The sequence below is a fragment of the Bufo bufo genome, chromosome 2 (genome assembly GCF_905171765.1).
Source record: "Bufo bufo chromosome 2, aBufBuf1.1, whole genome shotgun sequence".
NCBI classification, from domain to species: Eukaryota; Metazoa; Chordata; class Amphibia; order Anura; family Bufonidae; genus Bufo; species Bufo bufo.
In genome coordinates this window covers 3,080,711-3,104,257 of record NC_053390.1, presented here as the reverse complement: position 1 = coordinate 3,104,257, position 23,547 = coordinate 3,080,711, and the positions used below count along the sequence as shown (strand labels likewise).

The 23,547-nt window shown below is 47.0% G+C and overlaps 1 protein-coding gene and 1 long non-coding RNA gene across 4 annotated transcripts; one reads left to right on the top strand and one right to left on the bottom strand.

Annotated features, from left to right (window-relative positions):
- The first annotated feature begins 1,000 nt into the window (after positions 1-1,000).
- On the top strand, positions 1,001-2,412 carry LOC120991951. 2 transcript variants are annotated; one of them, XR_005776884.1, is made up of 3 exons: positions 1,001-1,752; positions 1,868-2,154; positions 2,307-2,412. It is a non-coding gene; the product is annotated as an uncharacterized LOC120991951 (long non-coding RNA). The 2 variants fall into 2 exon arrangements; XR_005776885.1 differs by lacking the exon at positions 2,307-2,412 and adding an exon at positions 2,155-2,193 and having other exon boundaries at positions 1,868-2,117.
- LOC120991950 (sphingomyelin phosphodiesterase 5-like) lies at positions 2,191-23,307 on the bottom strand. 2 transcript variants are annotated; one of them, XM_040420693.1, is made up of 8 exons: positions 23,231-23,307; positions 17,434-18,299; positions 17,009-17,084; positions 13,489-13,629; positions 7,947-8,036; positions 3,344-3,407; positions 3,136-3,268; positions 2,191-2,580 (listed from the first exon to the last, which is right to left on the bottom strand). In XM_040420693.1, the coding sequence occupies exons 2-8, from the start codon at positions 18,268-18,270 to the stop codon at positions 2,476-2,478; spliced, it is 1,446 nt and encodes a 481-aa protein (XP_040276627.1). In that variant the 5' UTR covers positions 18,271-18,299; positions 23,231-23,307; the 3' UTR covers positions 2,191-2,475. The 2 variants fall into 2 exon arrangements, with proteins under 2 accessions (XP_040276627.1, XP_040276628.1); XM_040420694.1 differs by having other exon boundaries at positions 23,202-23,272.
- Positions 23,308-23,547: the final 240 nt, after the last annotated feature.

Here is a 23,547-nt window from a genome sequence, read left to right as displayed (position 1 = left end):
CTGGCCTCAAGGTCGGTTCTAGCTCACCATCTGTTCTGGCCTCAAGGTCGGTTCTAGCTCACCATCTGTTCTGGCCTCAAGGTCGGTTCTAGCTCACCATCTGTTCTGGCCTCAAGGTCGGTTCTAGCTCACTTTCTGTTCCGGCCTCAAGGTCGGTTCTAGCTCACCATCTGTTCTGGCCTCAAGGTCGGTTCTAGCTCACCATCTGTTCTGGCCTCAAGGTCGGTTCTAGCTCACCATCTGTTCTGGCCTCAAGGTCGGTTCTAGCTCACTTTCTGTTCCGGCCTCAAGGTCGGTTCTAGCTCACCATCTGTTCTGGCCTCAAGGTCCGTTCTCTAATGATCTGATTATTAAGTATTTAAAAACAGTTATCAGATTTCTATAAATCTAAAGTGAACTGCAGCGAGCTGGACACGGCGGCCGTCCCGGCTGATGCTGAATCCTCTACTCCAAAGACTCTGCTGCCGGGGCCAATGATCAGGAAGTTTCATGCAAACGTTTGGGTGCCTGATCACTGCCCTGTGTAAACAAGCACTGATCACCTGGAAATGGTCATATGCAGTATTAAAAATGGACCGGCCGGAGTAAACACATGGATAGTCCTCCTCCTGCTTTTCCACTCTACTCCACACATCAGAAAAAATCCACTCCAAATATGCAGCAAAATCCACATGTACACGGCGGGTGTAAGCCCTGCTACCACTAAAGGGGTGGTCTGACTCCAGCGGAAGGCATTTATCATGGAGACAGTTAATATCAGGCACTTACCAATGTATTGTGATTGTCCATATTGCCTCCTTTGCACCCCGCTGAGCAGAGGTAAGTCACACCAGGCGGGTCTCAGGCTCGACCACTGTGACATAGGACTTTAGACTGCCGTCAGAGTGTATGTCTGTGATTCTGAATAAATGGGGCGTGTCCTAACATTTTACATCACCAGCGGGAAGATGACATCAGAACATTCATACAGTGACTTACACCAAGGAAGACAGAAGGCCCACCCATGAGGAGGTGTAGACACACACACTCATTACAGGTGTCCATCACACACAAGGTTCCCCACCCTTCACCCCAATATGGGGAAAAGTCAAATGTTTGGTCAGTAAACAAAGAAGGCGTCTACTGAATGACAGCAAACAGAGATCTTGACAATTGTGAGAATAGGAAAATTGCGGAACTTGTCGTCATTATACAAAGAATTTTGTTTATGGAATGAAGCTTCCCGCTCAGGACAGGACTGGGGGTGGCACGTCTCTACAGCTTCACGTTTATGAACAGAATACCAGTACAATGTAGACTGACACAGATAGGATAGTACAAAGGGATGCTATGACTGTAGATGCTGGTAACAGTTTATAGGTTTTTCAGAGCCTCGGGAAAGTTGGATGACTCCCTCTCCTCCACACTGGCCATGTAAAGCCAGCCATTATCCAGTATCTGCTTAGAAGAAACTGGACAGGACAGAAGGATAGACTAAAGGCTCCACTGGGGGTCCAGGAGCAGAGACCTCAAGGATGTGTCATGGTGCTAGGAGGATCACACTGACAGCCCTGTGGCCCCTATGGCCCTGCAACAGGAAGCTGAGCAATAAACCTCATATCAAATACATATATTTCATTGACAACATAGTTCCAGGAGTCCAACCCAGAGAACCAGGTGTTATGTGCCTTCAGAGGTCCACACCGGGGCGTCAGTGAAGTCTGTGCCTCTAGAGGTCTCCACCAGATGTTAGCAGGGACTGTGCCTCCAGAGGTCCACAATGGGCTTCAGTGAGGTCCGTGTATCCAGAGATCACCACGGGGCATCACTGAGGTCTGTGTATCCAGAGATCCCCACTGGATGTTAGCAAGGTCTATGCGTCCAGGAGGTCCCCACCGGGCTTCAGTGAGGTCCGTGTATCCAGAGATCACCACAGGCATCAGTGAGGTCTGTGGCTCCAGAGGTCCCCACTGGATGTTAGCAAGGTCTATGCGTCCAGGAGGTCCCCACCGGGCTTCAGTGAGGTCTGTGTATCCAGAGATCACCACAGGCATCAGTGAGGTCTGTGGCTCCAGAGGTCCCCACTGGATGTTAGCAAGGTCTATGCGTCCAGGAGGTCCCCACCGGGCTTCAGTGAGGTCCGTGTATCCAGAGATCACCACAGGCATCAGTGAGGTCTGTGGCTCCAGAGGTCCCCACTGGATGTCAGCGAGGTCTGTGGCTCCAGAGGTCCCCACTGGATGTTAGCAAGGTCTATGCGTCCAGGAGGTCCCCACCAGGCTTCAGTGAGGTCCATGTATCCAGAGATCACCACAGGCATCAGTGAGGTCTGTGCCTTCAGAGGCCCCCACTGGATGTCAGCAAGGTCTATGCGTCCAGAGGTCCCCACCAGGCTTCAGTGAGGTCCGTGTATCCAGAGATCACCACAGGCATCAGTGAGGTCTGTGCCTCCGAGTCAGTGAAGTACGTGGGTCCAGGGGTGCCCACCAGAGCCGGTCACAGGGTGGTGATCTCTGGGAGCGAGGAGGACAGGTGCAGGGCCACAGGGACGTGATCCGACAGGCCGGCCAATCGTGTGATGAACTGGAACTTCTCTACAACCTAGAAATAAGATCAGTGTGAGAAAAACCGGAGAATCAGATAAAAGGGAACCCTACTTACGAACCAAGGAAGGGGGCTTAGAGGGCAACTTCTCTTGTGAACCAAGGCAAAGAAAGGAACTTAAAGGAAACCCCACATAACAGCACAGGTGAGGGGAGTGGCTTAAAGGGAACCCCATGTATGAACCAGGGTGAGGGGAGGTGGCTTACAGGAGAACTCCTCTTATGAGCTCCATTTAGGAGCAGACACAACTAGCCAGGGTTCCTGCACATAGGGAAGCACGGCCCGCTGATACGGTGGTCCTGCCCTTTGGTACACTCCCCTCGTGGCCTCCATCATGGTGTACAATCCAGCCTCCACTATAGCTGTGGTTACTGGCTAGGGTGCTTGGCGTGGAGACTCATCTGAGTAGATGTGATGTGTTTGTGGTCAAGTGCGGAAGTCTATGGGCTGGTCTATCCACCGAGCAGGTGCCTGGTGATTCATGGGGGCTGATGCTCCTCTTCACCCACTGGGTCAACACATGGATCAGGCAGCTGTTGGTCACATACTCACAACCGGTAGCAGAGTGTCCGCCTCCCGATGCAGAATATAATCGATGCGTCGTCCCGTCCATTGTCCATCACCATCATCCTGAGGTAATGGTGCCGCAACATAAAGCCGGCGCTCGCTGTCTGACTGGAGGGTGCTGCAACGAGAGAATCCAGTCATGAGGAGGGGATGATGGAGTCCTGGACCAGCACCCTCCATTATCATCACTCACCTCTTCAGCCTGGCTGGAGAGTTCACAGCTTCATGGTACAGAAACTCCTGTCTGAGTAGGGTCCCTGAGGAGACAGAACCGTGGTCAGACAGAGGAGGAGGAAGGTACAGTACTGTAGTCAGACAGTGGAGAAGGAACATACAGTATGGTAGTCAGACAGTGGAGGGGGAGCATATGGTATGGTGGTCAGACAGAGGAGGAGGAAGGTACAGTACTGTAGTCAGAAAGTGGAGGGGGAGCATATGGTATGGTGGTCAGACAGAGGAGGAGGAAAGTACAGTACTGTAGTCAGAAAGTGGAGGGGGAGCATATGGTATGGTGGTCAGACAGCAGAGGAGGAAGATACAGTACTGTAGTCAGACAGTGGAGAAGGAACATACAGTATGGTGGTCAGACAGTGGAGGAAGAACATATAGTATGGTGGTCAGAAAGTGGAGGGGGAGCATATGGTATGGTGGTCAGACAGCAGAGGAGGAAGGTACAGTACTGTAGTCAGACAGTGGAGAATGAACATACAGTATGGTGGTCAGAAAGTGGAGGGGGAGCGTATGGTGGTCAGACAGAGGAGTAGGAAGTTACAGTACTGTAGTCAGAAAGTGGAGGGGAGCATATGGTATGGTGGTCAGACAGCAGAGGAGGAAGGTACAGTACTGTAGTCAGACAGTGGAGAAGGAACATACAGTATGGTGGTCAGACAGTGGAGGGGGAGCATACAGTATGGTGGTCAGACAGTGGAGGGGGAGCATACAGTATGGTGGTCAGACAGTGGAGGGGGAGCATACAGTATGGTGGTCAGACAGTGGAGGGGGAGCATACAGTATGGTGGTCAGAAAGTGGAGGGGGAGCATACAGTATGGTGGTCAGAAAGTGGAGGGGGAACATACAGTATGGTGGTCAGAAAGTGGAGGAGGAACATACAGTATGGTGGTCAGAAAGTGGAGGGGGAGCATATGGTATGGTGGTCAGACAGTGGAGGAGGAACATACAGTATGGTGGTCAGACAGTGGAGGGGGAGCATATGGTATGGTGGTCAGACAGCAGAGGAGGAAGGTACAGTACTGTAGTCAGACAGTGGAGAAGGAACATATCGTATGGTGGAGGAGACAGAACCGTGGTCAGACAGCAGAGGAGGAAGGTACAGTACTGTAGTCAGACAGTGGAGAAGGAACATACAGTATGGTGGTCAGACAGTGGAGGGGGAGCATATGGTATGGTGGATAGAACAGAGAGGAGAAACATGCAGTATTGGGGGGGGGGGGGGGGGTCAGAAAGAGGAGAGACATGGAGGAAGGAAAGCAGCTGGAAAGACCTGACCTGAGGGAGTTGGGGGGGGGGTGAATGACTGCTATAGGAATAAGTTTGGGGTAACATTCCTGTCAGGCTCACTCGTGGCTGGACTGGAGACACCATGAACGTGCCACGTGTCTGACGTGGTCAGTGACAACATAGTGGAGGACAGACATCTGTGACGGGTGATGAGAAGCTCCGGAGCCCAATTACCACAGGCTTTTCAAAATCCTGGAGTCTTATGTAAAAGAGAGGCCCTCCCTGAGCTGCAGAACCCTGCTGCTACCTCTGCACACCCGACAGCTACACCCTGCCGACTACCAACACTGACACCAGGACGGACTGATCAAAGAACCAGAAAGCCCAGACTGTAGTCCAAACAAAGTAAGTGGAGCCATACTATGTAAGTAACTGGACACCAGGTGGAACCATACTATGTAAGTAACAGTATGGCTCCACCTGGTGTCCAGTTACTTACATAGTATGGCTCCCCCTGGTGTCCAGTTACTTACATAGTATGGCTCCCCCTGGTGTCCAGTTACTTACATAGTATGGCTCCACCTGGTGATCAGTTACTTACATTGTAAGTAACTGAACACCAGGTGGAGCCATACTATGTAAGTAACTGAACACCAGGTGGAGCCATACTTAGTATGGCTCCCCCTGGTGTTCAATGTAAGTAACTGAACACCAGGTGGAGCCATACTATGTAAGTAACTGAACACCAGGGGTAGCCATACTATGTAAGTAACTGGACACCAGGTGGAGCCATACTATGTAAGTAACTGAACACCAGGGGGAGCCATACTATGTAAGTAACTGAACACCAGGTGGAGCCATACTATGTAAGTAACTGAACACCAGGTGGAGCCATACTATGTAAGTAACTGAACACCAGGTGGAGCCATACTATGTAAGTAACTGAACACCAGGTGGAGCCATACTATGTAAGTAACTGAACACCAGGTGGAGCCATACTATGTAAGTAACTGAACACCAGGGGGAGCCATACTATGTAAGTTACTGATCACCAGGTAGAGCCATACTATGTAAGTGACTGATCACCAGGTAGAGCCATACTATGTAAGTAACTGAACACCAGGTGGAGCCATACTATGTAAGTAACTGAACACCAGGTGGAGCCACACTATGTAAGTAACTGAACACCAGATGGAGCCATACTATGTAAGTAACTGAATAACAGGTGGAGCCATACAATGTAAGTAACTGACCACCATGTGGAGCCATACTATGTAAGTTACTGATCACCAGGTAGAGCCATACTATGTAAGTGACTGATCACCAGGTGGAGCCATACTATGTAAGTAACTGAACACCAGGTGGAGCCATACTATGTAAGTAACTGAACACCAGGTGGAGCCACACTATGTAAGTAACTGAACACCAGATGGAGCCATACTATGTAAGTGACTGAACACCAGGTGGAGCCATACTATGTAAGTAACTGTACACCAGGGGGAGCTATACTATGTAAGTAACTGAACACCAGGTAGAGCCATACTATGTAAGTAACTGAACACCAGGGGGAGCCATACTATGTAAGTAACTGAACACCAGGGGGAGCCATACTGTGTCATGTACTTCATTTTTTTTGTTCAAATTAAGTCTAATGGTCGGACGACCCCTTTAAAGGGTAATTAAACCTTTGCTGGTATATGGAGTGTGTGGAGTAGAGATCCCGCACACTTTCTATAGATCCGTACTCCACATGCTAGAAAAGTGGAGCGGAACCCATGAAAGCTGAAGGGGCAGAGTGCTCGGAGTGGTGCTTCTGCCCCCTCCTGTATTTTTTGGCAGTGGTTTACTTACAATTTCACGGATTCTTTTCTTTCGGCTAGTGAAGGAGTCAGACTACTGCCCGCCATACTGCTGTCCACCACCTGTGACCCGGCACCACCATTACACTGGCCCAGCTGTGGCTACAATATGCAGACACCTAGTGTCGCCTCCCCCCACCTCAGAAGCTACCCAGTGTTACACCTCCACTCAGTCACAGACTTCAGAAGCTGCGGCCACCTAGTAATAAAGCCCCCCCGCCAGAAGCTGCGGCCACCTAGTAATAAAGCCCTCCGCCAGAAGCTGCGGCCACCTAGTAATAAAGCCCTCCGCCAGAAGCTGCGGCCACCTAGTAATAAAGCCCCCCCCGCCACAAGCTGCAGGCCACCTAGTAATAAAGCCCCCCCCCGCCAGAAGCTGCGGCCACCTAGTAATAAAGCCCCCCCTGCCAGAAGCTGCGGCCACCTAGTAATAAAGCCCCCCCTGCCAGAAGCTGCGGCCACCTAGTAATAAAGCCCCCCCCCGCCAGAAGCTGCGGCCACCTAGTAATAAAGCCCTCCGCCAGAAGCTGCGGCCACCTAGTAATAAAGCCCTCCGCCAGAAGCTGCGGCCACCTAGTAATAAAGCCCTCCGCCAGAAGCTGCGGCCACCTAGTAATAAAGCCCTCCGCCAGAAGCTGCGGCCACCTAGTAATAAAGCCCTCCGCCAGAAGCTGCGGCCACCTAGTAATAAAGCCCCCCCGCCAGAAGCTGCGGCCACCTAGTAATAAAGCCCCCCCCGCCACAAGCTGCGGCCACCTAGTAATAAAGCCCCCCCCGCCAGAAGCTGCGGCCACCTAGTAATAAAGGCCCCCCTGCCAGAAGCTGCGGCCACCTAGTAATAAAGCCCCCCCTGCCAGAAGCTGCGGCCACCTAGTAATAAAGCCCCCCCCCCGCCAGAAGCTGCGGCCACCTAGTAATAAAGCCCCCCCTGCCAGAAGCTGCGGCCACCTAGTAATAAAGCCCCCCCTGCCAGAAGCTGCGGCCACCTAGTAATAAAGCCCCCCCCCCGCCAGAAGCTGCGGCCACCTAGTAATAAAGCCCTCCGCCAGAAGCTGCGGCCACCTAGTAATAAAGCCCTCCGCCAGAAGCTGCGGCCACCTAGTAATAAAGCCCTCTGCCAGAAGCTGCGGCCACCTAGTAATAAAGCCCTCCGCCAGAAGCTGCGGCCACCTAGTAATAAAGCCCCCCCGCCAGAAGCTGCAGCCACCTAGTAATAAAGCCCTCCGCCAGAAGCTGCGGCCACCTAGTAATAAAGCCCTCCGCCAGAAGCTGCGGCTATCTCGCCTTGTTCCCCACAAATGTAGATGTGACACAGCAGAGATAAAGCACATTTCTCTTCCCTGAGGTGCAACAGAGGGACATCACCAGGAAGGACTACATAGCGAGTTGTGTCCTCCATATGTATGTGAGGAATCCATCACAAGACCCAGCAGTGCGCCCACAGCTCTTCATGAGGTCTACATCTTCTCAGGACTCACCTATGGTCCCAGGACGATCTCGTCCTGCGCGGTCTCTGCACGGATCTCTATAAATGGAAAATAAGCCGTGCTTCTGCTCCAGACCGTCATCTGAAAGAGGGAAGAAAGGAGGAATCGGGAGACGGAAAGCAGCACAGAGGGCACTAAAACATATAAAGGAGAAGCCCAGGCTATACCAGCATGGTCCATATCACTATATACACAAGAGGGTGTATAACTGAATACCAGCTGTACAAGTACAATTCTATACAGGAGATGCCCAGGTTATACCAGCTGTACATGTATAATTATATACAGGAGATACCCAGGTTATACCAGCTGTACATATATAATTATATACAGGAGATACCCAGGTTATACCAGCTGTACATGTACAATTCTATACAGGAGATGCCCAGGTTATAGCAGCTGTACATGTATAATTATATACAGGAGATACCCAGGTTATACCAGCTGTACATGTATAATTATATACAGGAGATACCCAGGTTATACCAGCTGTACATGTATAATTATATACAGGAGATACCCAGGTTATACCAGCTGTACATGTATAATTATATACAGGAGATACCCAGGTTATACCAGCTGTACATGTATAATTCTATACAGGAGATACCCAGGTTATACCAGCTGTACATGTATAATTCTATACAGGAGATACCCAGGTTATACCAGCTGTACATGTATAATTCTATACAGGAGATACCCAGGTTCTACCAGCTGTACATGTATAATTCTATACAGGAGATGCCCAGGTTCTACCAGCTGTACATGTACAATTCTATACAGGAGATGCCCAGGTTATACCAGCTGTACATGTACAATTCTATACAGGAGATGCCCAGGTTATACCAGCTGTACATGTACAATTCTATACAGGAGATGCCCGGGTTATACCAGCTGTACATATATAATTCTATACAGGAGATGCCCGGGTTATACCAGCTGTACATGTACAATTCTATACAGGAGATGCCCAGGTTATACCAGCTGTACATATATAATTATATACAGGAGATGCCCAGGTTATACCAGCTGTACATATATAATTATATACAGGAGATGCCCAGGTTATACCAGCTGTACATGTATAATTATATACAGGAGATGCCCAGGTTATACCAGCTGTACATATATAATTATATACAGGAGATGCCCAGGTTATACCAGCTGTACATGTATAATTATATACAGGAGATGCCCAGGTTATACCAGCTGTACATATATAATTATATACAGGAGATGCCCAGGTTAACGTCCTGTCCGGCTCCTGATTTCAGTGGCGATCCGCTCCGCTTCCGCTATGGTCCTGACACTGGCATCACATCCTCGCCCTCTCTGGGTCAGCGACATGTGGGAGGCACCCGTGTATCGTGCCTCTTCTCTGTATCAGTCATGATGGAGGATGGGCATGGCTGAGCACCTCGCAGCCGACAGAGGGGGAGGACGTGATCTGCAGGCGTCAGGACAAACGGAGAATCACGGGCAGGAAGGTTAGAAGCTTGTACCCCAATACCCCAGGATCTAGCAGTCTCGGCGGTGGGATCCCGCCACCCACTGAAACGAGTCAGGATTTCGTGGATTTTTTTGATGAAGCTTCATGTTTAGTGTTTGATAGGACGGCACCAGCGAAAAACGGAATGAGACGAGTACGAGACACACCGTGAAGGTGGATTTTCTGGATGTCACGGTCAAGGATCTCTTGGATGAGGCGTTAAATAAAGTTTCGATCAGGGCACAAATGGAAAAACAAATTAATGAAAAAAAAAAAAAAAAAGGCAGTATTTTCCTTTAACCCCTTAAGGACTCAGCCATATTTCACCTTCCTGCCCAGGGCATTTTTTGCAAATCTGACCAGTGTCACTTTATGTGGTGATAACTTTAAAACACTTTGACTTATCCCGGCCGTTCTGAGATAGTTTTTTCATCACATATTGTACTTCATGACACTGGTAAAATGGAGTCAAAATATTAAATTTTTATTTATAAAAAATATATATAATATATATATATATATATATATATATATATATAAAATTTACCAAAAATTTAGAAAAATTCACAATTTTCAAAATTAAAATTTCTCTGCTTTTAAAACAGAACGTGATACCTCCTAAAATAGTTGTTACTTTACATTCCCCATATGTCTACTTCATGTTTGGATCATTTTGGGAATGACATTTTATTTTTTGGGGACGTTAGAGGCTTAGAAGTTTAGAAGCAAATCTTGAAATTTTTAAGAAAATTTCCAAAACCCACTTTTTAAAGGACCAGTTCAGGTCTGAAGTCACTTTGCGAGGCTTATATAATAGAAACCACCCAAAAATGACCCCATTTTAGAAACTACACCCCTCAAGGTATTCAAAACTGATCTCATAAACTTTCCACAAGAAGGAAAATGTAGATGAAATTTCAGAATTTCATTTCTGTCAGATTTTCTATTTTAATAAAAAAATATTCTGCTAACAAAGCAAGGGTTAACAGTAGTGTTGAGCGAAGTTCTGTTTTAAGTTCGGCGTCTAAAGTTCGGCTTCCGGAGAATCCCAATATGGATTCCGAATTCCGTTGAGGTCCGTGGTAGCGGAATGGCCGATTATTGATTCCGCTACCACGGACCACAACGGAATTCGGAATCCATATCGGGATTCTCCGGAAGCCGAACTTTAGACGCCGAACTTAAAACAGAAGTTCGCTCAACACTAGTTAACAGCCAAACAAAACAATATTTATTGCCCCGATTCTGTAGTTTACAGAAACACCGCATATGTGGTCGTAAACTGCTGTACGGGCACACGGCAGGGCGCAGAAGGAAAAGAACGCCATATGCCCCCTGATGCACCCGTAGAGTAGAAACTTTAAAAAAGTGACCCCATTTTGGAAACTACGGGATAAGGTGGCAGTTTTGTTGGTACTATTTTAGGGTACATATGATTTTTGGTTGCTCTATATTTCACTTTTTGTGAGGCAAGTTAACAAAAAAAAAATAGCTGTTTTGGCACCATTTTTATTTTTTTGTTATTTACAATGTTCATCTGACAGGTTGTTACGGACGTGACAATACCAAATATCACTCCTTTTTTTGGCTGTTTCAGTTTTACATAAAGCATTTTTGAAAAAAAAAAATGATTTTTTTAGTGTCTCCATATTTTTTTTTATTTTTTTGTGCGACTGTCTTATGTAGGGGCTCATTTTTTTTCAGTATGAGATGACAGTTTGATTGGTACCTATTTTAGGGTGCATATGACTTTTTGATTACTAGGAATTACACTTTTTGTGATGTAAGGCGACAAAAAAAAAAAAAAAAAAAAAAAAAAAAGGCTTTTTTTACGGTGTTCATCTGCGGGGTTAGGTCATGTGATATTTTTAATAGAGCAGGTTGTTACGGACGCGACGATACCTAATAGGTCTACTTTTTTATTTATTTTTTTACATTTAATAATATAATAACATTTGCAAAGACAGGTGCGCTCTGCGGTCGTACTAAACCCTCATACTGATGTTAAAATTGAGAGATCAGCCAACATATCCTACTGTGGAGGACATGTCTGAGCCCGAGCACCGCGCCAAGGTTTCTCAAGTAGCTCGGGAGCTAACACTCACCTACCTGTGCCGTACGGGCAATTAACAGGACCAGTGGGCAAAGAGGAGTAAGGTCTGACTCTTAGCCAACTCACCAGTTACCTCCAGCAGGTAGCCATGCTTGCAATGGGAGGAGGGATGAGTCTGCGAGTCCCACTCAAGACTGGCCGATATGGCCCAGGCCTTGCAGGTGCACCTAAATGTAGCCTGTGGATGGAAAACATCCTCCACTGTATGCATTTTGCTGGGGAATCTCCATTAGCAACGGGCTACAAGTGCAGGATCTGCTCCCTTTTATACACATGCACAACTGCATATGGGTTTCAGCACCTCCTGCCTGTTTAACACCACAACATTTTTTCTGTTGGTTTTTTACATTTAACAGAATAAAAGCATTTAAAAAAAAGAATACAAAATTATGTTTTAGTGTCTCCATAGTCTGAGAGCCATAGTTATTTTTTTTTTTTTGGGCGACTGTATTAGGTAGGAGCTCATTTTTGCAGGATGAGGTGACGGTAAGCTTAATACCATTTTGGGGGGCATACGCCTTTTTGATCGCTTGGTGTTGCACTTTTAGTGATGTAAGGAGACCAAAAAAAATTAAAAAGAATTTAGCACAGTTTTACATATTTTTTTTTTTTTTTACGGTGTTCACCTGAGGGGTTAGGTCATGTGATAATTTTATAGAGCCGGTCGATACAGTCCCGGCGATACCTAATATTTCTACTTTTCTTTTTATGTATGCTTTTTTTTTTACTTGAAACTTAAAAAAATAAAATTTAAATTGTAAAAAACGTAATTTTTTTTTTTTAACTTCTTTTTTCACTTAATTTTTTTGTCCCACTCTGGGACTTCAACTTTTGGGGGTCTGATCTGCTTTACAATGCATTACAATACTTCTGTATTAAGATGCATTGGCTGGAAGTGCATTACCAGTGTAATCCAGGGGCTGGATCTCACACGGAAGGCATCGGGCTGCCTCCTCTGCCAGCGGGTCCCCGTCACAGCAGCGCGGGGACCCGATGGCCACCCTGCAGGATCCCGCACATGCCGCTGTCAGCGCTGACGGCAGCCGTGCTAGGGTTAATGCGCCGGCATCTGTGTTTTCACCGTTGCCGGCGCATACAGCAGGGGTCCAGCTATCAGTGAATGCCGGACCCCTGCCGCTGATCAGCAGGTGCAGCTCCTGCACCCGCCTGATCAGCCTGCCGTACATGTACGGCGCTGGTCCTTATAGGGTTAAACATGGCGGCCTGGTATCAGGGATCTGTGCCGAGATATTTTATAATTTCCGTTTGCTAGAAAGCGACAGCAGTCTCAGCGACTCAGGAGAGAAAGCAATTGTCACCTGGGACGGGTTAGTGAGAAGCGGAACAATAGGATCCCAAACGGTCGTCAGCTCAAACCTGGTCCTTGTTCTGTCAATATAACTGTACCTCAAGAAACCCATCAACAGGAGGAATCCAGAGGGCAGAAACTAAGATTTTGCGGGACTGGTCTGGACAGGGAGAACGGCCTTTCAGGGGCCTAACCACAAGAGAGTTGTGGCTATCCGGGGTATTAAATGCCACATTCCACCCATCACCTCCTCTGTCTGAAGTAGGGCACAGATGAAGATCGTAGAACATTTGTTTCGCTAAAGACCAGGAGAAGATAATGAGAATGATCTTACACCATACGCCGCAAGGAATGTTCAATTGAAGGCCACAGACAGTGTCCTGGGTGCTAGGGGGCGCCGCTGTGCCTTGGGCAGGGCATTAATAGACAGGCCTAAGGTAGGGATCTAGACTCTTCCCAGAGTGATGGAGCACCTGGCGGCCGCTCCGTGGATGTGCCAGCTGCCAATTGGCTTTCCTTCAATAAACAGAAGGATCATCTTCAGTCTGAATTCTGGTTCCACTACACAGAAGATTCAGAATAACATAAGGGAACACGGGCAACCGGCAGAGGAGAGTCCTACCTGACGAGCAGTTGTCAAAGTTCAGATCTCCACAGAGAACATCAAAGGCAACAAGTTCCCCGTCCTGAGTGTTCTCAGCCTGGAAGTCAGACACCCACTGAAGGAGCAGAGACATCTGGTCACAGCGTATGGTGGCATCGCCTGAACAGAGGGACAGAAACACCTGATCAGAGGAGAGGGCGGCGGCAGCATCTCCAACGATCAGCACTCCTCATATACAGTGATGGTCACTCCCCATCTCCAACGATCAGCACTCCTCATATCCATCACACCATATCTAATGAGTGTCACTCTACAAACGTGCACACAACTCATCTCTTGGCATCACTGACCTGACCCTCTCCTGGATCACATCATACCTCACAGACCGGACGTTTAGCGTCTCCCACTCTCACACCACCTCCTCGTCTCATCCCCTCTCTGTTGGTGTCCCACAAGGCTCTGTCCTAGGACCCCTGCTCTTCTCTGTCTACACTTTTGGCCTGGGACATCTCATAGAGTCCCATGGCTTTCAGTATCACTCTTATGCTGACGACACACAGATCTACCTCTCTGGTCCAGACATCACCACCTTACTATCCAGAATCCCACAATGTCTATCTTCTATATCCTCCTTCGCCTTTCGCTTTCTAAAACTTAACATGGATAAAACATAATTCATCATCTTTCCCCCATCTTGCTCAATCCCCCCGACTGACCTATCCATCACGATCAATGGCTGCACACACTCCCCGGTCAACCAAGTCCGCTGCCTTGGAGTGACCTTGGATTCTGCCCTCTCCTTCTGACCGCACATCCAAGCCCTTCCCACCACCTGCCGCCTCCAACTCAAAAATATATTTCGCATCAGTGCTTTCCTCAGCCAGTAGTCTGCAAAAATGGTTTTACATGCCCTCATCATCTCCTGCCTAGACTACTGCAACATCCACCTCTGTGTCCTTCCATCTAGCACTCTCGCACCCCTCCAATCTATCCTCAACTCTGCTGCCCGACTGATCCACCTCTCACCCTGTTACTCCTCTGCCTCCCCCTCTGCCAATCCCTTCACTGGCTCCACATTGCCCAGCGAATTCACTTCAAAGTACTAACAAATACATACAAGGCCGTCCATAACCTGTCCCCTCCCTACATCTCTGAGCTACTTTCCCGATATGACCGTCACTCCCCATATCCAATGATCATCACTCCCCATATCCATCTCACCATATTCATTGATCATCCCTCCCCATGTCCAATGATCATCACTCCCCATATTCATTGATCATCACTCCTCAAATCCATCTCACCATAACAAACAGTATCTCTTCATATCATTGCTCCTCATACAATACTTAATCACTCTGTCACACCATATCCGACCAATCCTCGTCTGTCAACCATATTAAATGATCCTCACTCCTCATCCGTCCCACCATATCTACCATTCCTTATATCGGACTATTACTCTTCATATTTATAAACACCATATCCCATAATGGTCACTTCATATCTGACATATCACATCACGTCTGTCATTCCTCATAAATGACCATTACTCCTCCCATTTATTATACCGTATCTGATCACCATAAGGAATGATCACCACTTCCCATATCCACAAAATCATATCCCCATCCGCCACACCCTATCCAATGACGGTCACTCCTCCCATCCGCCACACCCTATCCAATGACGGTCACTCCTCCCATCCGCCACACCCTATCCAATGACGGTCACTCCTCCCATCCGCCACACCCTATCCAATGATGGTCACTCCTCCCATCCGCCACACCCTATCCAATGACGGTCACTCCTCCCATCCGTCACACCCTATCCAATGACGGTCACTCCTCCCATCCGCCACACCCTATCCAATGACGGTCACTCCTCCCATCCGCCAAACCCTAGCCAATGACGGTCACTCCTCCCATCCGCCAAACCCTAGCCAATGACGGTCACTCCTCCCATCCGCCAAACCCTAGCCAATGACGGTCACTCCTCATATCCGCTACACCATACCTGACCTCCACTCCCCATCTGTAACAACAAATCCCATTATCATTACTCCTCATCTGCTATAACACATCAGATGATCATCACTCCTCATATTAGTCAAACCCTATCCAAAAGGTAGTCACCCCATAACCAAACACACATCGGATGATTGTCACTTCTCATGCGAAACACCAAATCTCACATAGACACCAGTGGTCAGACCTCATTCACCACACCACACCAGTGGTCAGACCTCATTCACCACACCACACCACACCAGTGGTCAGACCTCATTCACCACACCACACCAGTGGTCAGACCTCATTCACCACACCACACCACACCAGTGGTCAGACCTCATTCACCACACCACACCACACCACACCAGTGGTCAGACCTCATTCACCACACCACACCACACCAGTGGTCAGACCTCATTCACCACACCACACCACACCACACGTCAGACCTCATTCACCACACCACACCACACCAGTGGTCAGACCTCATTCACCACACCACACCACACCAGTGGTCAGACCTCATTCACCACACCACACCACACCAGTGGTCAGACCTCATTCACCACACCACACCAGTGGTCAGACCTCATTCACCACACCACACCAGTGGTCAGACCTCATTCACCACACCACACCAGTGGTCAGACCTCATTCACCACACCACACCAGTGGTCAGACCTCATTCACCACACCAGTGGTCAGACCTCATTCACCACACCACACCAGTGGTCAGACCTCATTCACCACACCACACTAGTGGTCAGACCTCATTCACCACACCATATTCAATAATCATCATCACTCCTCATCCATTAACACGTCAGATAATCAAGCCTTTCAAAAGATATATGCATGCAGTGTCAGTCCTCATCCCAGAATATCAAGGCCACACGTTATGCAGGACACAGGTCTGATTTAGTGATATTACCCATAGAAAGAGAAAGAGAGAGATGTGTGATCACAGGATATGGTGGGACATCTCATCACAGTGTACGGAGGCATCACCTAGACACACAGAGATAGAGGTGTCTGATCACAATGGTCCATCGTACCCAGACATGTAGAGAACACGGGGGAGAGGAGTCCACTCAGACATGTAGAGTACACGGGGGGAGAGGACACCACCCAGATACACAGAGTACACAGGGGGAGAGGACACCACCCAGATACAGAGTACACGGGGGGAGAGGACACCACCCAGATACATAGAGAAGAGTACACCACTCAAACAAATATAAAACACAGGGGAAAAGACAATAATCAGACACCCATATAAAAATAATGAATGATAAACTATGGGGAGGAGACACATGAGGAGCCACTTACTAGAGTCATGTGCGTCCATAGATCATTCATTCTTTCTAACCAAATGCCATTGATAAAGAAGTGAGATCCGATCGAGTCCCAGCACTGAAGGCCTCACCATCCCTGGGCCTCATCTGGGCACAAACACTATACAAGAGTCTACCACTCCTCGGACCCTGTTCACGTCGCCCCCTGCAGGTGAGTCAGACTGTACTTACTCTCTGGAGCGTGGAGGTGGGTACAGTTTATGTATCCCACAATGCTTTGCTTCTGTTCTGTGGTTCCCAAGCGAACCTGCAGGCATAAATCACACCAGAGTGAGAAAAACATGGAAACCGCCATTTGTGCCACGGCAGCCACAGTCCAGGGACCGGCCATCTTTCTTCTGTGTCTACCTACATGGTGTTACTGTCTGCTGATATCATAGTGGAGTCACATAGTGATCAGACGCTCACAGCACCCTCCATACGCCTCCTCCTACAACCATTACCCTGGAGAGCCAAAGCCGCCCCCTGGAGAGCCCCGCCGCCCCCTGGAGAGCCCCGCCACCCACTCTGCACCTGCAGGTGGTGGTCAGGTGTGGTCTCCGCACCTTGTGCCATGGTGTGCTGCAAGAGAACATCCTCCATAATCACCACTTTACCTTAACGCACAGGAGGCCTTTGGACGCCAGCGCATCCTCCCCACGTGCATTTGGGTAGATATAGTACTTGGCATGAAGTAGCGGGTGCCGGCTGGCCAGAAATAATCCACTGTTAAAGAACTTGAAGCTGCAACTATGAGGTCCTGAGGGGCCCACGTCATACAAGATATAGGGGAAAGAAGCACCAAGGCACCGGCGAAGTTTCCGAGAGGCTCGTCCATCAAAAACCTCCTGTAGACATATAAAGTCAGCATTCTGAGGAAAATCCACAGACACTTCGAACAGGTTGTCCTCTCTTGCGCTCTTCTTATGAGACATCTCCATCATGGGCAGGACATCCTCAGCACTGCAGATCGGTAGCGAGTCCTCACCATTCTCCAGCATTGGAGAAGCACACAGAAGCTTGGAGATGGTGGAAACACGACGCTGTGTGTGGCTCAGGTTACTAAAGCGGGCCAAACCGTCCGGCAGAAGACACAGGTTGGCACTGACAAAGATAAAGGAGCAGTCACCAGTGATAGTTCTGTCTGGAGGATCCTGGGAATCCACAGATCGCTGATAACTGTACGGACGGCGGACCTGATGGAGAGGAGCCCATAGGAGAAGACCAAAAACACACAGGGGTACAGAGAGCACGAAGAGAAGCAGGAAGAATAGCGCCCCGAACACCAGGCACAGGATCCTCGGGGCAGATCCATGGGAGCGCTCATCACTGGTGGACACCACGCAGGACAGCAGACGGTCAATGAACCAGTATGATGGATAGACGAGAACACAACTCATGTAAAACAGACCATCAAGCAGGCTGCAGCTGAAGGGCGACTCTGTGAGAGGCATTGAGGTCTCCGTGAACGGTCACACTCAGACTGAGGAGAAAGAGAAACAGTCAGCAATGTTCACAACTACAGAAAGCATCAGCAAGAAGGCAAGATATCTAGTGGGTAAGACAAGTCTGTACTAAGGGTTACATCCCAACGATGACCCAGGACAGCGGCAATAACTAGGTGACCCTTATTGAGGGCTGCAGTAATTCCTGCTGAGGTCACACGGAAGACATCACACAAGGTTGTAACCTCTGCTAGGACGAGGGCGAGCAAATGAGGACAACCAGAAATCTGGTAACCAAAACGTCAGGCCCACCAGTGACCATCTATAGGACCCAGCAATGTACGGAGCTCAGCAGACACTATATACAGCACATATAGGAATATACATTATATATACAGGAGACTCCAGGACTGATCTATAGGACCCAGCAATGTACGGAGCGCTCAGCAGACACTATATACGGCACATATAGGAATATACATTATATATACACAGTATACAGGAGACTCCAGGACTGATCTATAGGACCCAGCAATGTACAGAGCTCAGCAGACACTATATACAGCACATATAGGAATATACATTATATATACAGTATACAGGAGACTCCAGGACTGATCTATAGGACCCAGCAATGTACGGAGCTCAGCAGACACTATATACAGCACATATAGGAATATACATTATATATACAGTATACATGAAACTCCAGGACTGATCTATAGGACCCAGCAATGTACGGAGCTCAGCAGACACTATATATACAGCACATATAGGAATATACATTATATATACAGTATACATGAGACTACAGGACCGATCTATAGGACCCAGCAATGTACGGAGCTCAGCAGACACTATATACAGCACATATAGGAATATACATAATATATACAGTATACAGGAGACTCCAGGACTGATCTATAGGACCCAGCAATGTACAGAGCGCTCAGACACTATGTACAGCACATATAGGAATATACATTATATATACAGTATACATGAGACTCCAGGACTGATCTATAGGACCCAGCAATGTACGGAGCTCAGCAGACACTATATACAGCACATATAGGAATATACATTATATATGCAGTATACAGGAGACTCCAGGACTGATCTATAGGACCCAGCAATGTACGGAGCTCAGCAGACACTATATACAGCACATATAGGAATATACATTATATATACAGTATACATGAGACTCCAGGACTGATCTATAGGACCCAGCAATGTACGGAGCGCTCAGCAGACACTATACACAGCACATATAGGAATATACATTATATATACAGTATACAGGAGACTCCAGGACTGATCTATAGGACCCAGCAATGTACGGAGCTCAGCAGACACTATATACAGCACATATAGGAATATACATTATATATACAGTATACAGGAGACTCCAGGACTGATCTATAGGACCCAGCAATGTACGGAGCTCAGCAGACACTATATACAGCACATATAGGAATATACATTATATATACAGGATACATGAGACTCCAGGACTGATCTATAGAACCCAGCAATGTACGGAGCTCAGCAGACACTATATACAGCACATATAGGAATATACATTATATATATACACAGGAGACTCCAGGACTGATCTATAGGACCCAGCAATGTACAGAGCTCAGCAGACACTATATACAGCACCTATAGGAATATACATTATATACACAGTATACAGGAGACTCCAGGACTGATCTATAGGACCCAGCAATGTACGGAGCTCAGCAGACACTATATACAGCACATATAGGAATATACATTATATATACAGTATACAGGAGACTCCAGGACTGATCTATAGGACCCAGCAATGTACGGAGCTCAGCAAACACTATATACAGCACATATAGGAATATACATTATATATACAGTATACAGGAGACTCCAGGACTGATCTATAGGACCCAGCAATGTACGGAGCTCAGCAGACACTATATACAGCACATATAGGAATATACATTATATATACAGGATAAATGAGACTCCAGGACTGATCTATAGGACCCAGCAATGTACGGAGCTCAGCAGACACTATATACAGCACATATAGGAATATACATTATATATACAGTATACAGGAGACTCCAGGGACTGATCTCTAGGACCCAGCAATGTACAGAGCTCAGCAGACACTATATATGATACATGTAGGAATATACATTATATATACAGTATACAAGAGACTCCAGGACTGATCTATAGGACCCAGCAATGTACGGAGCTCAGCAGACACTATATACAGCACATATAGGAATATACATTATATACACAGTATACAGGAGACTCCAGGACTGATCTATAGGACCCAGCAATGTACGGAGCTCAGCAGACACTATATACAGCACATATAGGAATATACATTATATATATAAAGGATACAGGAGACTCCAGGACTGATCTATAGGACCCAGCAATGTACGGAGCTCAGCAGACACTATATACAGCACATATAGGAATATACATTATATATACAGTATACAGGAGACTCCAGGACCGATCTATAGGACCCAGCAATGTACGGAGCTCAGCAGACACTATATACAGCACATATAGGAATATACATTATATATACAGTATACAGGAGACTCCAGGACTGATCTATAGGACCCAGCAATGTACAGAGCTCAGCAGACACTATATACAGCACATATAGGAATATACATTATATATACAGTATACAGGAGACTCCAGGACTGATCTATAGGACCCAGCAATGTACGGAGCTCAGCAGACACTATATACAGCACATATAGGAATATACATTATATATACAGTATACAGGAGACTCCAGGACTGATCTATAGGACCCAGCAATGTACGGAGCTCAGCAGACACTATATACAGCACATATAGGAATATACATTATATATACAGTATACAGGAGACTCCAGGACTGATCTATAGGACCCAGCAATGTACGGAGCTCAGCAGACACTATATACAGCACATATAGGAATATACATTATATATACAGTATACAGGAGACTCCAGGACTGATCTATAGGACCCAGCAATGTACGGAGCTCAGCAGACACTATATACAGCACACATAGGAATATACATTATATACACAGTATACAGGAGACTCCAGGACTGATCTATAGGACCCAGCAATGTACGGAGCTCAGCAGACACTATATACAGCACATATAGGAATATACATTATATATGCAGTATACAGGAGACTCCAGGACTGATCTATAGGACCCAGCAATGTACGGAGCTCAGCAGACACTATATACAGCACATATAGGAATATACATTATATATACAGTATACAGGAGACTCCAGGACCGATCTATAGAACCCAGCAATGTACGGAGCTCAGCAGACACTATATACAGCACATATAGGAATATACATAATATATACAGTATACAGGAGACTCCAGGACTGATCTATAGGACCCAGCAATGTACGGAGCTCAGCAGACACTATATACAGCACATATAGGAATATACATTATATATACAGTATACAGGAGACTCCAGGACTGATCTATAGGACCCAGCAATGTACGGAGCTCAGCAGACACTATATACAGCACACATAGGAATATACATTATATACACAGTATACAGGAGACTCCAGGACTGATCTATAGGACCCAGCAATGTACGGAGCTCAGCAGACACTATATACAGCACATATAGGAATATACATTATATATGCAGTATACAGGAGACTCCAGGACTGATCTATAGGACCCAGCAATGTACGGAGCTCAGCAGACACTATATACAGCACATATAGGAATATACATTATATATACAGTATACAGGAGACTCCAGGACTGATCTATAGGACCCAGCAATGTACGGAGCTCAGCAGACACTATATACAGCACATATAGGAATATACATAATATATACAGTATACAGGAGACTCCAGGACTGATCTATAGGACCCAGCAATGTACGGAGCTCAGCAGACACTATATACAGCACACATAGGAATATACATTATATATACAGTATACAGGAGACTCCAGGACCGATCTATAGGACCCAGCAATGTACGGAGCTCAGCAGACACTATATACAGCACACATAGGAATATACATTATATATACAGTATACAGGAGACTCCAGGACCGATCTATAGGACCCAGCAATGTACGGAGCTCAGCAGACACTATATACAGCACACATAGGAATATACATTATATATACAGTATACAGGAGACTCCAGGACCGATCTATAGGACCCAGCAATGTACGGAGCTCAGCAGACACTATATACAGCACATATAGGAATATACATAATATATACAGTATACAGGAGACTCCAGGACCGATCTATAGGACCCAGCAATGTACAGAGCTCAGCAGACACTATATATACAGCACACATAGGAATATACATTATATATACAGTATACAGGAGACTCCAGGACTGATCTATAGGACCCAGCAATGTACGGAGCGCTCAGCAGACACTATATACAGCACATATAGGAATATACATTATATATACAGTATACAGGAGACTCCAGGACCGATCTATAGGACCCAGCAATGTACAGAGCTCAGCAGACACTATATATACAGCACACATAGGAATATACATTATATATACAGTATACAGGAGACTCCAGGACTGATCTATAGGACCCAGCAATGTACGGAGCTCAGCAAACACTATATACAGCACATATAGGAATATACATTATATATACAGTATACAGGAGACTCCAGGACTGATCTATAGGACCCAGCAATGTACGGAGCTCAGCAGACACTATATACAGCACATATAGGAATATACATTATATATACAGTATACATGAGACTCCAGGGACTGATCTATAGGACCCAGCAATGTACGGAGCTCAGCAGACACTATATACAGCACATATAGGAATATACATTATATATACAGAAAAGGATGAAGAACACCACAAGGACATAACTCACAGGACGTTAATACCGCACACATAACGCACCTCACCGGACTGTCTACACGACAACCAGAGAGCAGCTTCCGGGTCGGTGTCTCGGGCTAAGTGCTGGAGTGGCGGTCATGTGACTGGGGGCGTGGCCTATAACTTACTTTCGCTTTGAGATGCAGCTCCGCCCCCTTCACCCTGACAGAAAGAACAGAGGATTGTGGGAGGAGCCGAGAGCTGTGAGATATATACTGCACCTCCTGTCACCTATAGGGGGCACATATCACTGACCTCATGTACATCATCTACATTATATATACTGCACCTCCTGTCACCTATAGGGGGCACATATCACTGACCTCATGTACATCATC

Excerpts from the sequence above, each read along its gene's own strand:
- LOC120991950 (XM_040420693.1), bottom strand. The coding sequence starts at position 18,270 with ATGCCTCTCACAGAGTCGCCCTTCAGCTGCAGCCTGCTTGATGGTCTG. Across the intron at positions 13,630-17,008 it reads CCACCTCCACGCTCCAGAGA|GCGATGCCACCATACGCTGT; the intron begins GTAAGTACAGTC and ends CCCTCTGTTCAG. Across the intron at positions 2,581-3,135 it reads CGGACACTCTGCTACCGGTT|GTTGTAGAGAAGTTCCAGTT; the intron begins GTGAGTATGTGA and ends TCTTATTTCTAG.